The sequence below is a fragment of the Oryzias melastigma genome, linkage group LG8, assembly GCF_002922805.2.
Source record: "Oryzias melastigma strain HK-1 linkage group LG8, ASM292280v2, whole genome shotgun sequence".
Lineage (NCBI taxonomy): Eukaryota > Metazoa > Chordata > Actinopteri > Beloniformes > Adrianichthyidae > Oryzias > Oryzias melastigma.
The window spans coordinates 11,542,744-11,566,599 of record NC_050519.1 but is presented as its reverse complement, the minus strand read 5'-3'; the positions used below and the strand labels follow the sequence as shown (position 1 = coordinate 11,566,599).

Here is a 23,856-nt window from a genome sequence, read left to right as displayed (position 1 = left end):
AGTATTTTTCAGCAATCAGCTTCAGCATTTTCAGTTGTCAGCTCTAGCATCCTCAGCTGCCACATTCAGCTTACAGCATTCACACTTGCATTATTGCATGTAATGACATATATATATTTGTTATTTTTAGATTTGATATGGAATAAAGGTAAAATTAAAAATGTTTTTAGGTATCTTGGCCATGACAGGTTTTCTTGACTGAAATGTTCAGTGCTGTTTTGTTAATGTAAATGTGTTTTCATGCTTTCTGTCCAGCTTAAAGGCTACTCCAAAGACAAAATTCCAGATGAAGTGGATCGGATCATCCGTATCCTGAACCTCGAGGACAAGAGACAGGCTCGCTCCAAAACTCTTTCTGGTGGCATGAAGAGAAAGCTTTCCATAGGCATTGCTCTTATTGGAGACTCTAAAGTGAGAAACCTTTTAAAGCAGATTCACTTTCCTCCTTTGTTTTTTTTCCCTCTTTAATGATGTCTAATCTCTCCTTACACCCCCAGGTTGTCATGCTGGATGAGCCCACTTCAGGTATGGATCCGTCAGCACGGCGGGCCACGTGGGACCTTCTGCAGGGGGAGAAACGCGGGCGCACTATTTTGCTCACCACCCACTTCATGGATGAGGCCGATCTGCTCGGAGATCGCATTGCCATCATGGCTGGAGGGGAGCTGCAGTGCTGCGGGTCGCCACTCTTCCTGAAGAACAAGTATGGTAGGTGGAGCTATAAGACCTCACTGCAAATGTATTTCCAACATTAAAATAAAAAAAGCTAATCCTTTACAACATCCTATCAGACACTTTTTGTTTATCTAAAGTTCCAACAATACAGAAATGCATCTCCTCTTTACCAGGCGCCGGCTATCACATGGTGATAGTGAAAGATGCTTTTTGTAACGTATCGGAGATCACCCGCCTGGTTCACATGTATGTCCCAAATGCCACGCTGGAGAGCAGCGCCGGAGCAGAGCTCTCCTACATTCTGCCCAAAGAAAGCACCAGCAGGTGAGCCGGTCAGAGTAAAACTCTTTCATTATGAAGTTTGTAAAGATTTGATTCGGTTGTTAATGGCAAGAAAGCTGGGCCACTATTTTAAATCAATTGTTTGTGTGTTTTATTGATTTTTACGCTCTGAAGAAAACAATGTATGTTCAGATATTGCTCCATAGTTATTGGTTTTTCTCTTATTATTTTATTCAGTTAGAAGTTTATTTGTGTAACCATCTTCATAGGTTTGAACTCCTGTTTGCTGAGCTGGAGATGAACAGAGACGAGCTGGGGATTGCCAGCTATGGTGCCTCAGTGACGACTATGGAGGAAGTGTTTCTCAGGTGAGGATAACTTGTATCTATTATTTTCTATACCTTCAAACTTTCTGTTATTTTTGTATAATGCTGCGTTTCCACTGTGTCGCTCATTCAAGAACGCTTGAACACACTTTGTTGAGGGCAGCGTGAATGTAGCTTTAGACCAGGTGTGTCAAACTCCAGCCCTCGAGGGCCGACCTCCTCCTGGTTCTCCAGAAATAGCCAGTTATGAGCTTCAATGACAGGTTGGTTGAAAAATCCTACAGGACATCGGAATTCTGATTCTCGGTTTGGACAGATTGAAAAAAAATTAGAGACAAGTTGTATCTTTTCCTCTCATTTGATTTGATTTGATTGATTTCAAGCATTAAAAATAATGCAAAAAAAGTTGAACACTTCTTGATAGTGTAATTGCTTATAATGAATCAATAGACAGTTTTGCAGTAATGCATCAAGTACACACACATCACATTAGGTTACTTAAATATAATGATTGTCAATCAAGTGGAGTTTGATTTGTTGCTTGAAAGATAGTGGGAAGAAGCTTCTGAGTTTTCAATTGATTTTCGATACGTATCCGGATCTTTTACATCCCTAGTTTTGATCTTAGGTCTTTAGATAGAACTAAAGTCGCCCTGTGTATTTTAATTGGACTTTTTAGCACATTGTTGCGTTTTCTTTTGTTTACCCCTCGCTGAAACATCACAGCTTCTTCCTTCTCGCTGGCTTCATTTTTTTATTTTTTTTTTGTATCCGTAGCAACAACTACAAAACAGTTTTCCCAGCAGAAGGCGGCGTGCCCTCTTTAACTTGCACTCGTGTTTAACATTATAATTGGTGGTACATCATGCTGAGAGTGGCAGTCTGTTGTTTTCCTTTATAACAATGCATCAAACAGGGCACTGATGCATACCTCCTCACTTTTTTTTTTATTGGTTAGATTAAATTGGTTACCTTCAAATTCTTGTTAGACACGTGAACCTTCAGAAGCATATTTATGCTCTTTTGTCTTTCTTATTGAGTGCTGTACATTTTTCTGTTTTTCATTATTCCACTCCTCAGAAGTGTAAAAAGGATTCTCTAATGGAGGAGACGAAGGCAGCTGGACTGAAAGCTTACAAAAGGCGCTCTTTTAGTGGATAGAGTGTAAAATGGCTCGATTTGTCCTGCTGTGCTGCTGCCTTTCACTCACTTATTGGTGAATAATAGAGTCCAGGAATAGTTTTTCTTTTTTGCAGACAGTGCTGGTTATTTTCACCATGGCAGTCTGTTGAAAGAAATTTGTTTTTGAAAAGAACTTGAAGTAACCCTTTTCAAATGTGGTTTCATTTTTAGACTGTGCTCAGTTTTTAAGGATAATAGATGAAGCTTTTTCTTGTACATCATCATTATTTTCAGAGTAGGGAAGCTGGTGGACTCCAGTTTGGACATCCAGGCGATCCAGCTGCCGGCTCTGCAGTACCAGCATGAGAGACGCTCCCACGACTGGAACATGGAGGACACGAGCAGCATCAGCGGCCTGACAGACGTCACTGACTTCACAGACAGCGGCACTCTCATCTCGGAAGACTGCTCCAACATCAAGCTGAACACCGGAGTAGGCTTTTGTCAAGCAAACCTGATGCCTGTTTGGTTCTCTTCTTCCACTGCTCAAATTTTTCCCCTTCTTTAGGTCCGACTGCACCTGCAGCAGTTCTATGCCATGTTCCTGAAGAGGGCGCTGTACAGCTGGAGGAACTGGAAAGTGATGGTAGCGCAGTTCCTGGTCCCCCTGATCTTCACCGTTGTGGCCTTAGTGGTGGCACGAACATTTCCCAATCACCAGAATGCTCCGTTATTGAACTTGAAGCTCAGTCGATACGGCCCCACCAGGGTTCCTGTGGCCCTGCAGGGTGGGGCAGGTCCCCTCGCCTCTGCTTTGGCAAATGCATACATTTCCCAGCTTTCTACCCAGACAGGTGAACTGGTCAACATCACAGGTGAGGAAAGAAAAGCAAAGGGGAAAAAAATGACCCATAATATTTTTTCAGTTTAAAGGGTAACCAAACAGGGAAGTTGGAGACTGACTCCTCCCACACCCAAAATTTGAAAATCCAGTCAGAGGGGAGGAGCTGGGGACTGTTATCATTATTGTAGCACAGATCATGATGTGGGAATTCTGAAATGACATGGAACTTAAATGGACCAATCACGAAATTCAAATGTTATACCCCGTTTCAACCTGTAGGGGGAGCACACAGACGGTTTTTGACTATATTATCAAGAATTAAACAAGTTTGTTTTAATTTGTCAAAAATTTGGTAATGACCAACAGACAACACTTTTAAAGCGTTATTTATAGAGATAAACAACCAAAACACTCAATTTACTGTTTGTTTACCCTTTAAAGTGTAACCAAGCAGTAAATAAAGTTGTTTTGGCTGTTTTTCTTGTATAAATGGGGCTTTAAAATGCTGACGGTTGGTCCTCACCGAATCTTTGTCCATAATTCCTGAAAATATAGACTAGAACCGTCTGTGTGTTGCCCCCTACAGGTTGAAATTAAGTATTACAGTTGAATTTTTTGATTGCTTAATTGGTGTGAGTCCCACTCATTTCACAAGTTTCATGTCATTGTGATGTGATGTTCCAGTATAAAAGCCCCGCCCATTTTTGAACAGTAGCACGCTCCGCAAAGCTTAGAGTGACAAAACTTGTGTTGCCGATAGCGGCGGAGCTAGCTTGGTTGCTAAACCGGCTCCTGGGCTTCTTAACAGAGAGCCAATGCGGGAGGCAGCCTAAATCTGAACCTTATGATTTATGTCTTATTTTTATCGAGACAATAATAAAAAGATTTTTTTGTTACCTCTAGCTAACCTCACTGTAGATCAAGACCACACCTCCCCTGCTCAGCCTGCCTGCTCTTGCCCCACCCCCCTTTTTGGAATTTTAAAATCTGAGTTGAAAGTCCTGTTGTGTTACCCATTAAGATCTATTCCTTACTATAAAATAACTACAAACGCATTCTTTGTTGAATTCCAGAAAGTATTTATTTATTTCAAAATACGTTTGTATTCTTTTGCGCCTCCAGACTTCACTGATTACGTCTTGACGCGCGCAGAGGAGGAGGGCGGCAGCTTCAATGAGCGCTGCGTGGTGGGGGCTGCTTTCCGGGGCGTCAGCCGCCAGTTCGCAGAAGCAACGGCGTACTTCAACAACCAGGGCTACCACACACCCGCCACAGCCCTCATGATGGTGGACAACGCCCTGTTCAAACTCCTAGCCGGGCCCAACGCTTCCATACAGACCAGCAACTACCCCATGCCTCGCAATCTGTCCGAGACCGCGCGCAGCCAACTCACAGAGTGAGTAGAGAACGTTATTCTGACTGGTTTCTAAATGGTTTATCACTTTTACCAGTTTTTTGTTCTGCACTTTCTTCTCTCATCGTGTTTCCTTTCAACTGCAGAGGAAAGACGGGCTTCGCTATAGCCATCAACCTCATGTACGGCATGGCGTCCCTGTCCAGCACTTTTGCCCTGCTGCTCGTAACCGAGTCGTCCATCAAGTCTAAACACGTGCAGCAGGTCAGCGGCGTCTACCTGTCGAATTTCTGGTTTTCCGCCCTGCTGTGGGACCTGGTCAACTTCTTGCTACCTTGCCTTCTCATGCTGGTAGGTGGAGCATCTGAAGATGATTACAGGGGTTTTTCTTTTGGATCAGAGGCTCAGAGGTTTTCTCCGTGTCAGGTGGTGTTCCAGGCGTTCGGAGTGGAGGCTTTTGTGGACAGCAACCACCTGATAGACGTTCTGCTGCTGCTGCTTCTGTACGGCTGGGCGGTGGTGCCTCTGATGTACCTGCTCAGCTTCCTGTTCTCCACCGCCGCCACAGCCTACACGCGCCTCACCATCTTCAACATGATCTCTGGCACCGCCACCTTTTTGGCCGTAACCATCATGACCATCCCAGGTTAGAGAATAAACGTTACTTTGGATCTTAAACGCGTGAATGCTCCGGGATGCAGCTCTTGTGTGGGAACAACTGATCTCTGTGGGAGGGCGTGTGTGAAATTTTCAAAAAGTGTGATTTATTTTTCATCCGTGGAAGAAGTGATGCCTGCATCTGTACATGAGCTCCTGGTTGCTATGGAAAAAACAACTGAAGGAGGTTATAAAAATAGTCAAGATACGTCTCTATCCTTTTTGTTGATGGCTTCTTTTTAATTTCCCTCCCCCAGAACTGAATCTTCAGGATTTGTCTCACTTGCTGGATAAAGTGTTCCTGATTTTTCCCAACTACTGCCTGGGCATGTCTTTCTGCCAGTTCTATCAGAACTATCAGTTTATCACATTTTGCACATCCAGTCCCCTCAGTCAAGTGATCTGCAAGTACTTGAGTAAGTGTTGCCTTCAAGGTACAATAGATTTAAACAGAGACATCCATGATTTATGACGTAGTCTCAGATTTAGTCGTATTTTATGCTGCAAACCACTAACTTTTTGGGTTGTTTGTAGACATCACATACCAGACGGACTACTTCTCGATGTCGGAGCCTGGCGTCGGGCGCTTTCTTGTGGCCTTGTCGGTGCAGGGTGTTGTCTTCAACATGCTCCTGTTCGTCATCGAGCTCCAGTGCGTGCGCACCATCTGCCGTCTCCTCAGATCTCTGGGTAGACGACGCAAACAGGTAAATGTTGAATAATTTTCTTATTTTCAACATTTGAATCCGGATTAAAACATTTTTTTGGTGTGTCAGTTGCCTCTAATAGAAGATGCAGCCCTCGTTCCAGAGGACAGAGATGTGGCTGAAGAGAGGAAGAGAGTTCTGGAGTGTCAACCCATGGTGGAGTCGATGGTCGGGAGCCCCCTCATTCTGCAGGAGTTGAGCAAGGTACTGCAGCTCCATCTGCAACAAAATCTAAATAGAAAGTATTAGGGGTGTAACTGATCGTAAAACTCGGGGATCATTTTCCGTGGCCACTGATCTGTATGGATCCGTGATCCGTCACGCCCTAAAAAGTATTTTTTTCTTGCGTTTCCTGTTTTAGGTCTATAGCAGCGGGGAGAGTCTTCTAGCTGTGGACAGGTTGTCTCTCGCCGTCGCAAAAGGAGAATGCTTCGGGCTTTTGGGCTTCAACGGAGCCGGGAAGACCACGACTTTTAAGATGCTGACAGGAGACGAGAGCGTCACCTCTGGTGATGCCTACATTGACGGTTACAGCATCTTGAGGGACATTAAGAAGGTAGTGTAGAGAAAAAGTTGCACCAGGCGTTCATCTTTTCAGCTAAAGACTAAAAATGTGTCTTGATGTTGCAGGTGCAGCAGCGGATAGGCTACTGTCCTCAGTTTGATGCCGTTCTGGATCACATGACAGGAAGAGAGACTCTGTCGATGTACGCCAGGCTCAGAGGAATTCCAGAAAAGTATGTTTCTGGCTGTGTGGAGAACGTCCTACGATCGCTACTTCTGGAGCCTCATGCAGATAAACTTGTCCGCAGCTACAGGTGGGACAACCTTTGTGTTCAAGCAACACTATATCTAAGATTCAACTTCGTTGGGCAACTATTTACTGAAGAATGTTGTGCTTGCAGTGGAGGCAATAAGAGGAAACTGAGCGCAGGGATGGCTCTGATCGGAGGACCGCCGGTCATTTTCTTGGACGAACCTTCAACGGGGATGGACCCGGTTGCTAGGAGGCTTCTGTGGGATGCCATCACTCACATTAGGGAGTCTGGCAAGGCTATAGTCATCACTTCTCACAGGTGAATTAAAGAAAATGGTGACAAATGCTTGTTTTTTTTTTTCTCCGCCAACCTGGCTGTGTTCTTTCACCAGTATGGAGGAGTGTGAAGCTCTGTGCACCAGACTGGCAGTGATGGTCAACGGCCAGTTCAAGTGCCTGGGAAGCCCCCAACACCTGAAGAGCAAGTTTGGCAGCGGCTACACTCTGCTGGCTAAAGTACACGTGGAAGCAGAGTTGGAAGAAAGCGACCTGCGTCTGTTTAAAGATTTCATTGAAAGCACTTTTCCAGGTTAGAGTTGAAACACATAAACATTCCAATGTCTTATTAATGTTTATAGAATGATTTTAAATTGGCCAAAATCTCATATAGTTAGATTTTTTTTTATATTTTAATCAATTTAAATATGTTAATTTAAAAAAAAAGTTTAACTATTTTATTTTCTAACAGGAAGTCAACTCAAAGATGAGCACCAGGGCATGGTGCATTACCATTTGACTGACCGAACGCTGACATGGGCACAGGTAAGGTGGTAAATTTATTGACTCGACTGTTCTGATCGATTGCTTTTGTGCAAAATTGAAAATCTGTGCTTTCACACATACTGTTAGAGCTCCCCCTAGTGGACAAACTCGTTTTTATTGATGAACTCTAAGCTGTAGCATGTAAAACATTGCATTATTTAAATAATACAAATACAATTATTGATTTAAAAAATCATTAAATTAAAATATTTGCATATAAGTCAGAATATAACAATAAAAATATTTTTTTTTCATGTTTTTTTTAATTGTTTTAAGTGCTACTTTTTGTCATAACTTTATTCAAAAGATTAATTTCACTTTTTTTATTTTTTCTTTAGGTGTTTGGCACTTTAGAAGCAGCCAAAGAGAAATACCAAATCGAAGACTACTGCGTGAGCCAGATTTCGCTGGAGCAAGTGTTCCTCAGCTTCGCCCAGTTCCAGCATTGCACGCAGGCTGCGAGGAAGTAGGCGGATCGAGGATTCCTCGCCATTGTCTCCATTTTCTCCAGCGCTGTAGGTAAAAGCTCGGCTAAAGGACTTGTTTTGTTTGGCGAGAGCAGAGACTGGAGGATCCGGTTTTTACCCCAAACACTCTCAAACGTCTGAGTTTGTTTTCCTGCATCGTCCTTGTATTTTTTTTTTAATTTGATGTCGTGTGTAAATGCAGTTTTTGTCCCGATCATCGCCTGTGAGGTGCTGATTCCACCAAGTAATGAAGTCCAACATTATGATGTCACTAAACCACTACACTGAACTCTGACAAACAGGGTCGTTTTGACTGTGCGTGTGCACGATGTTGGTATTTGTTTTGATTTATTTATGACTTTTTATCAATTTCTTCACTTTTATGAATTTTATTTTAATTTCATGATGGAAATAGGAGCGACTCAATCTGATAGTTGTGAAATTGTTGCACACCTTTGAGCCTTATCTAACGTTTTTTTAAATTTTTTTCTTTACACGCAGAAGGACTGGTATTCCTTAAGCCTTTTAATGTTGCCACATGTAAATAATGATGTTTTCATGGTACTAAAACCCTTTCCTTAATGCAAGACCTTTTTTTAATTTTATTTTATACAGATTGTTGATGCATGCATGCCTTCATCAAGCATATTAATGGGAGGGGAGCTGCAAAAACCACCGTCCTTACTGAGAGGTCATTCTTAAAGAAAATTAAGTCGATTCCAAGCATAGATAGTGCTTCTCATGTTTCTGTTAAGAAGTTGATCAGAAAGCTGCTGCTGCTAAACAGGTTTCTAATGAGGATGTCAGTCGACACAAGTTTTTTGTTTTGTTTTACAAGGAAATCCTGAAGTTTTCCTCCTTTTGCTGGATATTTATAAAACATTTGTTCATTCTGAAAATAGGTTTTAATTTGGATTCTGCAGCTGCAATATTTAATTTTCTAACCAGAGTTTTAACAAACCCAAGAGTGAACAAATCTCACCGGATCTGTGGCTTTCGCTGCAAGTGTCTAACAGTTTTTCCACATAAAAGCCTGGTTTCATTCCAAAAAAAAGCCTTATTTACATGTCTCCATGCCTCATTCATAAACAGAACTTGTAAAAAAAGGTGTGTTTTGTGTGAAAATGTTCTATGTACTGACATTTATTGGCTCCAGAGAACTATTCCTTCACTTGTTGATTGTAAGTATGTCTCTACAAACCTGCTTTTCACAAGAATTCTTGTTAAAATCTGGGATCAATACTCGTTTTCACTCAGTTTAGTGTGTAAATGACATTCCATCTCTGAATATATATATATAAAAAAACATGAATGTATTCTGTCATTACGCAAAAAAAGCCAAATTTTATTACTGCTTTTTATGATTTAACAGTGCTTCCTTCAGACCACCTGATGAGAACAAAATCCTCTCACCGCAGAGATGTTTGTCCTCACTAGATTGAAGCTCTTACTTTGTACTTTTTATGATATTGGTTTATATATTTGCACATTCTATTGCTCATTACATTTATGACTTGAAAGAACTGCAAAGCATAAAAAGAAAATGTAAAGATTTGCACTGCTGATGTGTGTCGATTACAGCTCGCTGACATGTGGTTTTATTGTATTTAAAAAGGGAATTTTAAAGACTGTAATCACGTACTGTACCATGGAGCTGACCCTGTCCAATCTGTCTGTACTGCTGTTCTTTTTCAATTAAATCATGCTCAAAAAAAGGTGTTTGAAGTTGTATTTTGGGGGCATTGGGGGTATTTTGGGATCTTTGAAAATCTAGCTGACTACAGATGAAAAGTTTAGTTTTGGGTTAAAATTCAGACTTTCTATGTAAAGATTTACTATCATTTAAATAGTATGCACAATAATTCTCAAAAATACTCCTGAAATATAAAATGTTAGTCTTTTATTCTGTAAAATGTGCTTTTCATGCCATCACAAATGACTTTTCCCTCTTTCACATATTGCTCAATCACACTAAGAGAGAATTAAATATTAACCAATGCAATTTTTTTAATAATGTTGAAGGGGCAAAAAGAACAGAAAAACAATTGTTATATAATATAGAGGAATTTCTCTTTATAGATTAAGCCTCTTTTAGGAACCATACAATTTTCTGACCTATAATTAGGAAATGAGATACTTCAATAAACACGCCAAACAAGTTTTTTCATGAATTAATACGAGTCTTGGAGTATTTAGAACGAAATTTGAGCCGGTTGAATTTGAGGTGCTCTCTTTTTTTGGTAAAATGTTTCTTTTTTTTAATAAAGTACATTGTTCTTATCTTGTTATATTTGTTGAAAAGTGAGTAAATCTACATCATAATTTAATAAATTATAATAAAAGATTCTAGAAACAGATCAAACCATACTTCGTACTATTTATTTTTTATATCATGATTACTTTATGTTTTCTTTTTACAAGATGTATGAAAATAAAAATGATAAACAGCATTATTTAACAAAAACAACAAATCCTGAAAATGTTTTCCACAAATTTTGGTTCTTTTGAAATTTTTCTGAATACCGCTTCAGAAGATAGATAACAAAACCAAACAAACCCCCCCTAAAAAAAAAAAGTAAATAAATCTTGACTGATAACAGTTATGACAGTTTGTGAACATTTTTAAGATGACTTCCGGTCCAGATTTTTACAAATGTATTTTTGCAAATTTCTTAATTTCAACTTCATTATATTTTTTAAACAATATCTTTTTAATACATTTAAAGCAAATATGGTTTTTAGTCATTATTTCAGTAAAATGAACTTCTGCTTCATTAAAAAAAAAAAAAAAAAAAAAAAAATGAAAGTTTTACTTTGAAAATGTAGTCACTTCCGGTTACAGTCGCACTTAATATGTTTAGTTATTAATCTTAAATCCAATGTTTTCTGCAGTTTTAGAGCAACAAATACATTTGCTGATTTTTTTTTTAATTATTATAATCTACTATATTTATAAAGTTTATCAATTTGTGACGTCACACATTTTTGTACTGTATTTTGTGGAACAGATGGATTAATAAGGCACTTGGGTACAGTTCAAATGTAAACTGTGTCTCTGTGTTCTATTTCTTTACTACCAATGTAAACAGCAGTGAGTGTACAAAGGTTGAGGGGCGGGTTGAGCAACAGGAACCTATAGCTGCTGAGACGGCCCCAACGGCTCCTTATATAAGACAACAAGCAGCAGTGAAACTTACAATGATGGAGTCACTGGCATCACTGGTCTCCATTCCCACCACAGTGATTGGGGTTGTTTTCCTCCTGCTTGTTTTCTATCTCTCCTCTGCCTCTAAAGACCTGTGGAAGGATCCTCCAGGACCCAGGCCTCTGCCTCTCCTTGGAAACCTGCTGCAACTTGATCCCAGGAGACCCTACAAAGCTCTCTGTGAGGTCAGTCTGACCTAAAAGATAAGATAAAGATACTTTATTGATCCCAGCATAGGAAATTTACACGTTGCAGCAAAGCTGTACAGACTCATTATATAGAAAAACAGTGAATATCAAAAATTGGAGGAGCACTCAAACTGCTTTTCAGACAAGCAGACATCGAGTGAGTTTATCTGGTTATATAGTCTAATAGAGTGAGGCGGGAATGATCTCCTGTAGAGACGAAGACAGTACTGAGGATTATGCATGGATACAAGTTTAAATTTGACTTTTTTTACCCCCTTTCCACCCCTCATCTCTAAAGCTCTCCAAGTCATATGGACCCGTCTTTACGGTGTACTTTGGGATCCAGAAGGTGGTGGTTCTGGCCGGGTACAAGGCTGTCAAAGAAGCTCTGATCAACAATGCAGAAGAATTTGGAGATCGGGACATCTCACCCATATTTCAGGATATGAATAAAGGGCATGGTAGGATGCTTTTAAAAATATTGTGAGCAAAAATAGACAAGAAAAACAGATGTGCAGCAATATTTTTATGCAGCACATTTCTCCAAAGGATGTAAAATTTCAGCTGAAAAGCTTTAGTTTGACAATTAGAATTAGAATAGAAGACATTTTTGTTTCAATTTTGTCATTATTGGTTTAATAACAAAAATATAAAGTTTAAAATATATTGCTGAATTTCCTGAACCATTTCTTAGTCATTTCAAATGTTTTCAGTTACATACTGACTCTTGTACTAATTTTACAATTAAAAACTGCAAAAACATTAAACCAGGGCACAAAATATAACACATTTTTGCTTCTGATTTTTTTTTTTTTTCAAGGAATTCTGTTTGCAAATGGAGAATCGTGGAAGGAAATGAGACGTTTTGCCCTGAGCACTCTCAGAGACTTTGGGATGGGCAAAAGAATAGCAGAAGAAAAAATCTTGGAAGAGTGTGACTACCTGATTCAAGGACTGGAAAAACAAGAAGGTGTGGACCTGTTCATCGAATATAAAACTGTGACCCAATCTCACTGATTTAAACCCCAATGATGATAAAATCACTAATATTTTGTAACCTTTAGAACTGATTTTAATAAATTATATTTCTCTTTTTACCTAACATTCACAGGGAACCCAGTTGACATGGCTAAGCCTCTAAATTACGCAACATCAAACATAATTTCTTCTATTGTGTATGGAAGCAGATTTGACTACGATGATCCCAGATTCAGGAATATGGTGAGACGAGCCAACGAGACAATACGGTTCACTGGATATCCACTTATTCACGTAAGTACAAAGTTTGCGAGTTCTCAAACCTCGACCCATAAATAATTTATAGCTTACTGTACACAAAGCATGCAAATGTAAATTACAGGCGAAAAGCATTGAGACATTATGTGAAAAGTAGAAAGTTAAATAAAAACTTCATCCTGTTCTAACTAAAAGATTACAGTTAAATTGAAAAAAGAAAACATTTTATTTATTTCCCTTTTGTCTTTTTGCAGCTTTACAACATGTTTCCTCGGTTTTTCAAATGGACAAAGTACAGAAAAATCATATTAAAAAATGTAGAGATGACTATCCGAGATGTGAAAGATTTAGTCAAGCATTTGAAAGAGACACTGAACCCGTCCGTCTGCAGGGGATTTGTGGACTGCTATTTAATCAAGAAGAAGAAAGAAGAGGTGGGCCCCCTATTGTGTTCCAGCTTTGTAGAACCGATAGTGTTCAATGTGGGGTTCATGTTGTGCGTTTTCCTTTGTTCCTTTTGTAGGATTCTTGTGTCAAGGAAACGCATTTCAATGAGCAGAACCTGTTTATTTCTGTGAGCAACCTGTTTGCTGCGGGAACGGACACCACAGCTACAACACTGAGATGGGCTTTGCTGTTGATGGCCAAATACCCACACATTCAGGGTAATTAGATTTAATTAATTTACTGTAACTTATCAAATGTTAACACGATCAACGTAATACCAGTAGATTCTGAACAGAATCTACTGGTATTACGTTGATCGTGTTAACGGTTGATACGTAAGGCTGGGTATCGATAATAATTTCTAAAAACGATTCCATTTTTTTCAATTCAATTCACATATTTACACATTTTTTTAGAAATACATTAATAATCTACTGTATGTTTTGAATATATTTATAATAATCTGATAGAGTTCACATTCTGTAAAATTTACAAGTGAAATAATGAGATTGTTCTGCCTCTCCTGGAGGGCGTTTTAGTTTGGCCACTAGGTGGCAATCATGCTGTAGCATTACACCTTATTCCAGAAGAAGAAGAAGAAAAAAGTATGAGCAAAAAAAAAAAAAAAGAGTTTTAAACCAAAAATAGTTACTTTAAAAAATATTTATCTAAAAACGTTTGGAAAATTCATGAGTGAGTTTATTAAATTTAGTCAGTAACGTATGTTTAGGTCAACCGAGCATTAGCATTAGCCATCCTATGGAAAGTTCCATTAAACAATAGCATCAAGCTAGCAGAATTTAGCTTTTTGTGCTAAATCGATTAATTTTTTTTATGAATCGATTATAGATCTGTTAAGCTTAAATCGATTAATCGATTTTATTAGCCCAGCCCTATTGAAAAGTTACAGTTTAAAGGGTAACTAAACCCTAAATCAGCGGCTTTTTTTGGCTGTTGATCTCTATAAATGAGACTTTAAAAGTGCCATCTGTTGGACATATCAACATTTTTGATTAGTTTAAATAAACTTGTTCTATTTTTGAAAATATCGTCAAAAACGCATGTGTGCTGCCCCCTACAGGTTGGATAGAGGTATTACCGTTGAATTTTGTGATTGGTCAAACCATGTAAGTTTCAAAAGTCAGTAATAATAACAGCCCTCAAGCCCCACCCCTCTGACTGGATTTTCAAATTTTGGCTGTGGGTGGAGTCAGCCTCCAACTACCCTGTTTGGTTACCCTTTAAGCATGATGTCAAGGTGTTAATGGGATAAACAAAATAGTAGTTTGGGGACACAAATCCCTACTGGAGGCTCTCCTCCAGTCGTATCAGTCTTGGGGAAACCCTATAGAAGGGATTCATCAGAAAAGGCCTATTCCCTTTGCATCCCACTGTGAACTCAGCCACTTTAGTTGAAAAAGCTTATCTGTAATGTGCAGGCAGAGCTGCAATATAGTGAACTCTATTGCTCCTATTTTGCAGACAAGGTCCATGAGGAGCTGGCTAAGGTGGTAGGAGGCCGTCAGGTGCGCGTAGATGACCGTAAAAACCTGCCGTACTCTGACGCCGTCATCCATGAAGTACAGAGGCTGGCAAGCATCGTCCCCATGTCTATCCCCCACAAAACCAACCGGGATGTCACCTTCCACGGGTACTTCATCAAAAAGGTGAAGTCGTTTTTACATTTTAAGTACAACGTAAAAAGTTTAGTCTTGAAATATTGACATGTATCTTTTGGCAGGGAACTACTGTGATTCCTCTTCTTACTTCTGTTCTGTATGATGAGAACGAATGGGAGAGCCCCACTACTTTCAACCCTCATCATTTCCTCAGCAAGGAGGGTAAATTCGTCAAGAGAGATGCCTTCTTGCCCTTTTCTGCAGGTAACCTTAACTTTCAGTGATGAATAGCATTCAAGGACACGCCCGGATTCCAGACATCTGAAACGTTTTGCTCTTTCAGGACGCAGGGCGTGTCTTGGTGAGAGTCTGGCGAAGATGGAGCTCTTCCTCTTTTTTACCTCCCTCCTTCAGCGTTTTCATTTCACCCCTCCACCCGGCGTTTCAGAGGAAGAGCTGGACCTGACGCCGGCGCTGGGCTTTGTCATCCCTCCTGCACCCCATGAACTGTGTGCTGTCAGTCTGCAGTGAGCGTTTGTGGTTTGACTGCGCACCATTTTCCAATCTTTCCAACTATGAAAAGTAAACTAAGAAGGTCCAAGAAAGACCAGTTATTTCCATTAGTTACTAATAAAAGTCAGGAGTGATGTAAATAAGATTTTAATGTGCATGCAAACATGTTTTAGGAATTTAATGCAACTATTTTAGCGTTTTTTAGTATATTTTACATCATACAATTACAGAATAAAATAATGTTTTTTTACGTTCTCGAATCTTGCAGGTGAAATTGCAATTAAATTCAAAAGGAAGTGGAAACATACACTTTAAATATGCTAATTACTATTTTTAAATACATGTGCGAAATGTGGAAACGTTAATTTGGTCAGAACATTTTTTCCACCTCCAGTTTTCTGTTTTCAGTACATTCTGTCCTCCTGAGACAAAAGGTGTCTTTGTTATAGGGAAATTAAAGCAGATTTGGTACATACAAGACGAAAAGCTGCTTTGTCATTTTTTAAATCTCTTTAAATGGATGCAAGATCGGGTTTAAAGTGCTGAAAAGTGGGCGCTTAATCCCATAATGACATCTGGCAGATGTGAGCGCTGTGTTCTGCTGAAATGTGCGTCCTTCTCAGGTTTATGTGAATGAAATCTGCTGAAACTTTGATCAAATAAAATGTGTGAAACTGTCTGGAGACACAGGAATTGTTACCACACAGATACACATGTTTTGGTCTTGTTAGATGTTAGATTTTTTTAAATGAATATTTCCAATTTAATTGGTGTCACTGCTTGCCCATTACAAAGTAGTGCTGGTTTGGACAAATGTGTGTTATTTGTTGTGCAAAATAAGAAACAAGTTGTCTATTATGACTGTGTTCAAGCTGGAAAATAAATGGGGGTGTATTTATATAATCTAAGTAGAGATGATTTTTATCAATTATCGCAGTATCGTGATATCATCGATATCGTGAGCCATATATCGCATCATATCGTGAGGTATCCAATGATTCCTAGCCCTACTCTCCAGCCACTTTATCAACTACACCTGACTAGTTTCAAGTTGGACCTCCAGAACTTCCCCAATCCTCCGTGGCATACATTTACCAAAGCACTGGAAAGTTTGGCTCGGATTGGCGTGATAGCATCACAAAGTTGCTGTAGATTTGTCCACTGCACATCCATAATCTCTCAGGTTTGTGTGAATTGTAGCCTCAGTTTGCTGTTCTTAGCTGACAGGAGTAGCACCTGGTGTGGTTTTCTGCTCAAGGTTCAATGGGTTGTGGGTTCAGAAATGCACCTCTGCATGCCTCGGTTGAACCGAGTGGTTATTTGAGTTCAACCTTTCCACCAGGTTAAACCAGTCTGGTCATTCTCCTCTGACCTCTGGCATCAACAAGGCATTTCCTCCCACAGAACTGACACTGACTCACCATTAAAAGACATATGGTAAATATGTGTGATCACCTGCTGTCTTTTAACCAGAACATAGCAGCATAAATCAATAGCTGAGGAAACCTTGGATGTGAATGTGAACGATGAAGAGGAACAAATGCTTCAGGAGTTATTGCTACAGGTTCTGGGGATAATGAAATGCACCAGCTAACATTAAAACAGGTCTTCTGTGGCCCTCTTGAGGCAGCAGGAGGAAACAGCACAAACACGAGGATTGACTTAAAGATCTGCAGACTCGTACCTCTCTTGTTTCTTTCCTCACTCTTATTAGTATGGAAGCGTATGAAATAGCATTTCCAGTATTGACTTTTATTTTTATTTTTGGGACACATACGCTTCCATATATTAGTGCCTCATCCTCTTGAAGTTTCAAACTCACAATCAGCTTCCCCAAACTGCATCTGCTCCAGAAGGTGCACAGCCAACGGTGTTTCTCTGGTCAGAGACAGAAATAATGATCTCAAAATAAAGAATTTGTTAACCTCTGGAGATCAAAACAAGATTAAAAGAACGCAAAGTCTTCAATGTTTACACTCTAAAGATGAAGATGTAATGACATAACTCCAGCTTGGGTATGCTGTTCATTCTTTGACTGTGAAACCATCAAGAAGTAGTCAAACATCTTGCAAATATATGTGTGATAAATAAAAGGAAATAAAACTAAAATGCAACCTTTATGCAGCAATATTTCAGCCACAGCTGGAACTCTGTTGTATCTTTCATTGGGCAGAGACAAATGATCCTCAATCTGTCTAGGAACTAAAGAGTGTGATTAGTCTAAAAGGAAACAATTTTATAAATTTGCATTTTAAATATTAAATTAATATATTTGTGTGACAAGAAATTGTTATTCTAAGCAAATTGTTTTCATTCGTTGATGTAGAATGTCTATGTTTTATATAGAGGAAAAACCAAATATAAATGAATTTACGAGCAGTAGCCTAGATTTAGCACTGATTTGATTTGATTTGTTTATTTTGTTCCATTCATGAAGAGAGAATTACATTGAGTTTGGACATTTTTGCTTTCTTAAATTCCCATTCCAATCATGTATTTTTTCTATTTTAAAAGCCAGAGGTATTTTAATAATGATTATGTAGTTTTTAGACAAAAACAAAAAAATGTCATTTGTGGGACAAAGTTTATACAATTTGACAAGGATTCATTACAAATTTGCTTCTGATTTTTGGGGAGGAAGTAAGCCTTCACTTCACATCATCCCTTTGTTCACTGGATTCCCTCCCACTAGGTTGTACGATCCCAAGCTAATATTGGAACAAAAGTGGTGAGAAATATTCAGCCATAATAGTTTTGAGGAAAATGAAGACAGTTTGTGCATATCCGAATAGAAAACAGCAGGAAGATTATGCCCCGCCCTTTTTTCCCCCTTATTTTTTTCTGCTGCGTCTCTAGATTTCAAATGCAGTTTTTCATCTGCTCCTGATTCATCACAATTAGAAATAGAAATACTCAATGCAGTCAGGTTGAGTCATCTTTTGAGCTAATAGGAAAAACTTGAATGACAACAGAAAGTAAAACAAAACAAAAGGAAAAGCTCTTGCTTGTGTGCGCCATTTTGTAAGAATTGAGAAAAACAACAGGAAGAAATAGAAAGTTGTGGGAGTGACAGCTCATAAATACTCCTTCATCATTCCGCAGAGGGTTTCAGCTGTCAGTTGACTCTCATTGGGATCAGCGTTCCTCTCTGCAGCACACTCTCCATCGCGGCTGCAGGAAGATGATTCAATACATTTTTCGCTTCATTCCTGCTTCAGTCTCACTGGTCTGGGTGATAGTTAGTGTCTCTGTCCTTTTATTTCTTTATGTTCAGCTAAGCGTCTTGAGCAGGAGGGAGCCTCCAGGACCCAGACCTCTTCCTCTGCTCGGGAACCTGTTCCAGGTGGATCTGAAGAGGCTCGACCAAAGTCTGTTTGATGTAACGTATCGATTTCCTAAACCTCTCTATCCACCATTATTTTACCACAGAGCCTGTTGGGACATGGTACAAAAATGTAAGTTACAGCTATGCAATGGTTTGAACATAGGAATGAACACAAAGCAGATCCAACTTTTTGGTATTTAAAAAAAATAGAAAAAGAATGCTGGACAGCATCAGCTATGAAGAAAAAAGTACAAAATAAATGATGATAATAATAATAATAATAATTTAAAATCTGATCTCATTTAGTTTATTTGATTTTAAATTTTAAATTAGATATCACAAGTTATTTGCTAATTTTTTCTATATTAACATTCATAGACAGCAGAAAAAAACAGATCTTTAGAGAAAAAAGTTATATTTTGTTCATCAAGAAAATAAAAATCCGAACAAAATAAACAACAAAGAAAAAGTTATATATATATATATAAAAGTATTATCCAATTGAAGCCAATCAATTCATTTTCAATTTCAATTCTTTGTTGCATTTTTCCTATCAATAGAAACATTTATAGACAGAAAAAGAGAACTGTTAAACGTTTGCTTGTAAACATGATGAACAGCCTGAACCCACATTACAAAATTACTGACCTGCTAATTATTGTTTGTGTGTTGCTGCAGTTTGTTGAAACAAGTACTTCTAGTTTTAGGTAATGGAATTCTATCGCTTTTTTACATTTATCATGATCCTTTTTTTTTTTTTAAGATTACATCACAATAAATAAATACACACGTATTTAAAAGTACCATTAGCCTTTTTGACAGAAACATGTAAATAAATTCTTATTTAAAAAAAAATCTATTTTTACTTGTTTGTTTCTGTTGATAAAAGGAAATTGACTGCTGTGTACTTTTACTATAACTGTTGGAAGTTGTGGACAGGTGCTTTATGCAGCTCAAACAAATGGCATATTACAGATCGTAGAGGACAGAGGAGCCTCTTAAAGCTAGAAATCTTGTTTGTTTTTATGGAACTAAATACTTATTTTACTGAGTATTTTACTATTTCATTAAAATCCTCCATCTTGGATTCTTTACCCATTTTTTCCATTTGTAGTTGATGAAAATTACATTTTTTAAGTGGGATATTTTTGCAGAATTGGTTGCAAACTAAATATTATTTTGCCCACTTTGAATCGAGCAGCCTGGTTCTCAATATCCTGTTGTTTTCCATGCCAGGCTTTTTAAAATGAGTTTGGAGTTAATTCCCAGCCTAAAATAAAACTCAATCATACCATTTCTATTACTCTTTTTTTGCATCCAACAAGTCACAATTTCTATCAACATAATAGCTTGCTCCTTTTATTTATTTTAACTATTTTTTTTATTATATTTTTGTACCATTTCATCAGTCAGGCTCCATAGGTTAAAATGTATCTTTACTTAACAATCGCATTAAAATTCTGACGTAAAATTGAATTATTTGCAGCTGTCAAAAAAGTATGGACCAGTCTTCCTGGTTAGTTTTGGCCCAAAGAAGGTGGTGGTCCTGGCGGGTTACCGGACAGTCAAGCAGGCTCTAGTAAACCAAGCAAATGAGTTTGGAAACAGAGAAGTCACTCCCATATTTTATGATTTTAACAAGGAACATGGTAAGCTGATGTTTTCACAGATTTTTTTCTTTTATTATTTTGTAGTTCCTGTTTACAACTATTTTGTTTTCAGGCATTTTGTTTGCCAACGGAGACTCATGGAAAGAAATGAGACGCTTTACGCTGTCAACACTAAGAGATTTTGGCATGGGAAAAAGCATAAGTGAACAAAGAATTATTGAGGAATGTGGCTGGTTGATCGAAGAATTTGACCAATTTCAAGGTACTATTTTACATATCTCAGCTTTTATTAAAGACAAATGGTTCTTGTATTAAACCTGTTTCCTAAATATTATTTATATAAGATTAGGAGGCTTTCATTGTAGTCTTTCAAAACTCATCAAGATAAATTGTGACTAAATAAAAAAAATGATTCAAATTGACATGGGGGTGTTTCAAAAAACTTTAATCTTTGGTCAAGCAGTCTTTCTTATCTTTTCTTTTTTTGTCACAGGTAAACCCTTTGACGACACCCATACTATCAGCTATGCGGTATCAAATGTTTTATCAGGTCTAATGTTTGGAAAAAGATTTGAATACAGAGACCCTCTGTTACAAGCCATTGTGAACAGAGACAATGAGACCATCTATCTGACGGGAACAGCTTCAATCCTGGTACAGAGACATATTTTAATGATAAAATAAGTTTTTGAATGGCGGAAAAGTATTTGACATTTTGATTTATTGACAATGTCCCTCAAAAACAAGAAAATATTAATGTTCCCTATTGTTTTTAACATAATACATTGAACTAATGCTATCAAATACTATGATGGAGTAAAATAAATGACAATAATTGGTTGTAATTTTTAGATATACAACATGTTTCCATGGATGGGTCCTTGGCTGAAAAACTGGAAAGCTTTAATGAAGAACATGGAAGATGGCAAGGCTGACTTAGGCAAAATCATCACCGAGTTGAAGGACACTCTTGATTCTGACACATGCAGATGCTTTGTGGATGTGTTTCTGACCCAGAAGCAAAATCTGAAGGTGAGGAACTAAATTCAGGTGAAATCAGGCTCTGAAAACAAACTTTACTTAAATTTCTTCCTATTTTGCCTTTGTGACACCAGGGAAACAACCACACCCACTACCATGACGATAATCTGCTTTACACAGTGATGAATTTGTTTGCAGCTGGAACCGACACCACGGCAACAACAATAAATTGGTGTCTGCTATTTATGGCAAAATATCCACATATTCAAGGTGAAAAAGATTCTTGATCAACTTTGTCTCAAGTTACTAAGTCTGAGGACTTAACATCATTTTTCCACTATGTGATGTTTATTCAGAACGGGTCCAGGAAGAGCTGAACCAGGTGGTAGGAAGTCGGCAGGTGCGCATAGAGGACAGAAAGAACCTGCCGTTCACGGACGCCGTCATCCATGAATCCCAGAGACTCGCAAACATCGCCCCGATGGCCATTCCTCACACAACAAGCAAAGATGTCATCTTTCAGGGCTACTTCATCAAAAAGGTCAGCCTCCACAGTCCTGCATTAAATGATTGAACTGAATTTCTGGTTTTTGGTGCACTATAGGTAACTAGAGGCCCATTACTGGCAACTATCACTCCAGTGTTCTAATGTGTTTGCTCATTATGTCTGAAGACAAACAGATGATTAAAAAACCCTTGTACAAAAATGTTTATACAGCTGAAAACAGTTTAACTGGTTAGAGAAGCTATAAAAATGACCTTCCTTTGAGTAGATTGAGTATGTGGCACATCACATTTGTGGGGTTGATTAAATGCTCAAAATGGCCAAGAAGAAAATAGAACTTTCATGTGAAACTCAACAATCTCATACTATTTTTAGAAGTAAAGGCTATTCCATATGAGAAATTGTCAAGAAACAGAAGATTTACTTCAATAATATGTACTACTGTCTTTAGAGAACAGCACAAACAGGCTCTAGGACAGAGGAAGATTGGGAAAATGTGTTATAGATAGAAGAATCAAAGTTTGAAGAGTTTGGTTTACACAGAAGATCATTTGTGAGATACAGAACAGCTGAAAAGATGTTAGAACAGTATCTGAAAGTGAGGGTTGTTTTGGTGCTGGTACGATGGAAGATTTGTTCAGGTTGAAACGCAATTTAAATGGGGAAGGCTATCACTCCATTTGGAAACGCCATGCCATACCCTGTTGACAGCGCTTGACTGGAACCAGTTTCATCCGACAACAGGACAATGACCCAAAGAATACCTCCAAATTAAAAAAGAACTATTAAGAGATCATATGCTCTAGGTCATGACCGAAAGAACTAGATCCCGACTACTAAGAAATTAGTTTCCTCTGGAGGGTGGCTGGGTGCTCGCTTAGAGATGGGGTGAGAGGCTCAGTCACCTGGAGAGAGCTCGGAGTAGAGCCACTTCTCCTCCACATCTAGAGGAGCCAGTTGAGGTGGCTCAGGCATCTGATCCGGATGCCTCCTGGATGCTTCCCTGGTGAGGTGTTCCGGGCCAGTCCCACTGGGCGTAGGCCCCGGGGAAGACCCAGGACACGCTGGAGAGACTACGTCTCTAGCCTGGCCTTGGAATGCCACGGGGTCCCCAAAGAGGAGCTGGAGGAAGTGGCCAGGGAGAGGGAAGTCTGGGCATTTTTGCTTAGACAGCTGCTCCTGTGACCCGGTCCAAGATGAGTGGAAGAGGATGGATGGATGGGTTATTAAGGGAAGAAGGAGGCAACTGGTATTCTATCTTTAATGGAATGGCCAGGACAATCACCAGATCTAAACCCTATTGTGCTGTTGTGGGAGCAGTTTGACCTTATAGTATGATGGTCCAGATAACCTCAACAAAAAATCAGCTAGAATGCCAAAGGTCTGCAATCCTCTGTAGAGTTTGAAGGAAAAAACTATTGGTTCAAATAAATACCTTTCAGTGTCTCTACTGTATTTTTTTTCATTGTACAACTCATTTAATAAATAAAAGTGCAACTTTTTATGGTTGAGACACAATTCTCTGAGTTGTGTATACCTATATATATATTTTTTAGCTTTGTGGATGAACCACTTCTTGAAAAATCTCTTTTTTTTCTTTAAAGGGAACTACTGTCTTGCCTCTTCTTACATCAGTCTTGTATGATGAGAGTGAATGGGAGAGTCCTCGCACCTTTAACCCTTCTCATTTTCTGGACAAAGAGGGCAAATTCATCAAGAGAGACGCCTTCATGCCGTTTTCTGCAGGTATTTTGCTGGAATTCACCCTGACATGCTTGTCTGTTCGTGTAATCACAATCATGCATAACATCTTGCTTGCTCCCTGCAGGTCGAAGGGTGTGTCTAGGAGAAAGTTTGGCCAGAATGGACATCTTTCTGTTCTTCACCTCCCTGCTGCAGCACTTTAGTTTCACTCCCCCAGCAGGAATTTCAGAGGATGAGCTGGATTTGACACCAGTCGTGGGATTCACTCTGGCACCTCAGCCCCAAGGACTCTGTGCAGTCAGGCGGCAGTGACACGCATAGATTCATCATTTGATGGCAAAAAATATATATTTTTTCCTCATTTTAAAGTGTATTTCATGTTATCACTTTTTTTTCATATATAGGAAACAGTCTTTTAAAGTGTCACTACATGGTATTTTTTTTTCCTAAATTAATTTACTATATTGACAAATTCTTGAATACAGCAGTTATGAAGTTGCACCAATAAAT

General features: G+C 38.8%; 3 protein-coding genes across 5 annotated transcripts in view; all 3 read left to right on the top strand.

Moving 5' to 3' along the window:
* Window positions 1-9,728, top strand: part of abca3b (ATP-binding cassette, sub-family A (ABC1), member 3b) — a 25,958-nt gene extending 16,230 nt beyond the window's left edge. For all 3 annotated transcript variants that reach the window (XM_036213259.1, XM_024272289.2, XM_024272290.2), the window contains exons 14-31: window positions 256-411; window positions 498-708; window positions 849-999; window positions 1,227-1,325; window positions 2,700-2,898; window positions 2,974-3,280; window positions 4,372-4,645; window positions 4,750-4,954; window positions 5,030-5,249; window positions 5,518-5,676; window positions 5,795-5,967; window positions 6,037-6,171; window positions 6,329-6,523; window positions 6,598-6,785; window positions 6,873-7,043; window positions 7,117-7,313; window positions 7,473-7,546; window positions 7,885-9,728. In XM_036213259.1, coding sequence (XP_036069152.1) covers window positions 256-411; window positions 498-708; window positions 849-999; window positions 1,227-1,325; window positions 2,700-2,898; window positions 2,974-3,280; window positions 4,372-4,645; window positions 4,750-4,954; window positions 5,030-5,249; window positions 5,518-5,676; window positions 5,795-5,967; window positions 6,037-6,171; window positions 6,329-6,523; window positions 6,598-6,785; window positions 6,873-7,043; window positions 7,117-7,313; window positions 7,473-7,546; window positions 7,885-8,016 — 3,246 coding nt within the window. In that variant the 3' untranslated portion in view covers window positions 8,017-9,728. The remainder of the gene's footprint in view (window positions 1-255; window positions 412-497; window positions 709-848; window positions 1,000-1,226; window positions 1,326-2,699; window positions 2,899-2,973; window positions 3,281-4,371; window positions 4,646-4,749; window positions 4,955-5,029; window positions 5,250-5,517; window positions 5,677-5,794; window positions 5,968-6,036; window positions 6,172-6,328; window positions 6,524-6,597; window positions 6,786-6,872; window positions 7,044-7,116; window positions 7,314-7,472; window positions 7,547-7,884) is intronic.
* A 1,413-nt stretch (window positions 9,729-11,141) lies between these two features.
* Window positions 11,142-16,119, top strand: LOC112146898 (cytochrome P450 2K1). Its single transcript, XM_024272956.2, has 9 exons — window positions 11,142-11,403; window positions 11,705-11,867; window positions 12,227-12,376; window positions 12,518-12,678; window positions 12,897-13,076; window positions 13,166-13,307; window positions 14,572-14,756; window positions 14,831-14,972; window positions 15,052-16,119. The coding sequence occupies exons 1-9, from the start codon at window positions 11,212-11,214 to the stop codon at window positions 15,237-15,239; spliced, it is 1,503 nt and encodes a 500-aa protein (XP_024128724.1). The 5' UTR covers window positions 11,142-11,211; the 3' UTR covers window positions 15,240-16,119.
* A 1,580-nt stretch (window positions 16,120-17,699) lies between these two features.
* Window positions 17,700-23,843, top strand: LOC112146251 (cytochrome P450 2K1). Its single transcript, XM_024271958.2, has 9 exons — window positions 17,700-18,600; window positions 20,033-20,195; window positions 20,269-20,418; window positions 20,650-20,810; window positions 21,009-21,188; window positions 21,272-21,407; window positions 21,494-21,678; window positions 23,247-23,388; window positions 23,471-23,843. The coding sequence occupies exons 1-9, from the start codon at window positions 18,403-18,405 to the stop codon at window positions 23,656-23,658; spliced, it is 1,503 nt and encodes a 500-aa protein (XP_024127726.1). The 5' UTR covers window positions 17,700-18,402; the 3' UTR covers window positions 23,659-23,843.
* Window positions 23,844-23,856: the final 13 nt, after the last annotated feature.

Excerpts from the sequence above, each read along its gene's own strand:
- LOC112146898 (XM_024272956.2), top strand. The coding sequence starts at position 11,212 with ATGATGGAGTCACTGGCATCACTGGTCTCCATTCCCACCACAGTGATT. Across the intron at positions 11,868-12,226 it reads GGATATGAATAAAGGGCATG|GAATTCTGTTTGCAAATGGA; the intron begins GTAGGATGCTTT and ends TTTTTTTTCAAG. Across the intron at positions 12,377-12,517 it reads AGGACTGGAAAAACAAGAAG|GGAACCCAGTTGACATGGCT; the intron begins GTGTGGACCTGT and ends TAACATTCACAG.
- LOC112146251 (XM_024271958.2), top strand. The coding sequence starts at position 18,403 with ATGATTCAATACATTTTTCGCTTCATTCCTGCTTCAGTCTCACTGGTC. Across the intron at positions 20,419-20,649 it reads AGAATTTGACCAATTTCAAG|GTAAACCCTTTGACGACACC; the intron begins GTACTATTTTAC and ends TTTTTGTCACAG. Across the intron at positions 21,408-21,493 it reads AAAATATCCACATATTCAAG|AACGGGTCCAGGAAGAGCTG; the intron begins GTGAAAAAGATT and ends ATGTTTATTCAG.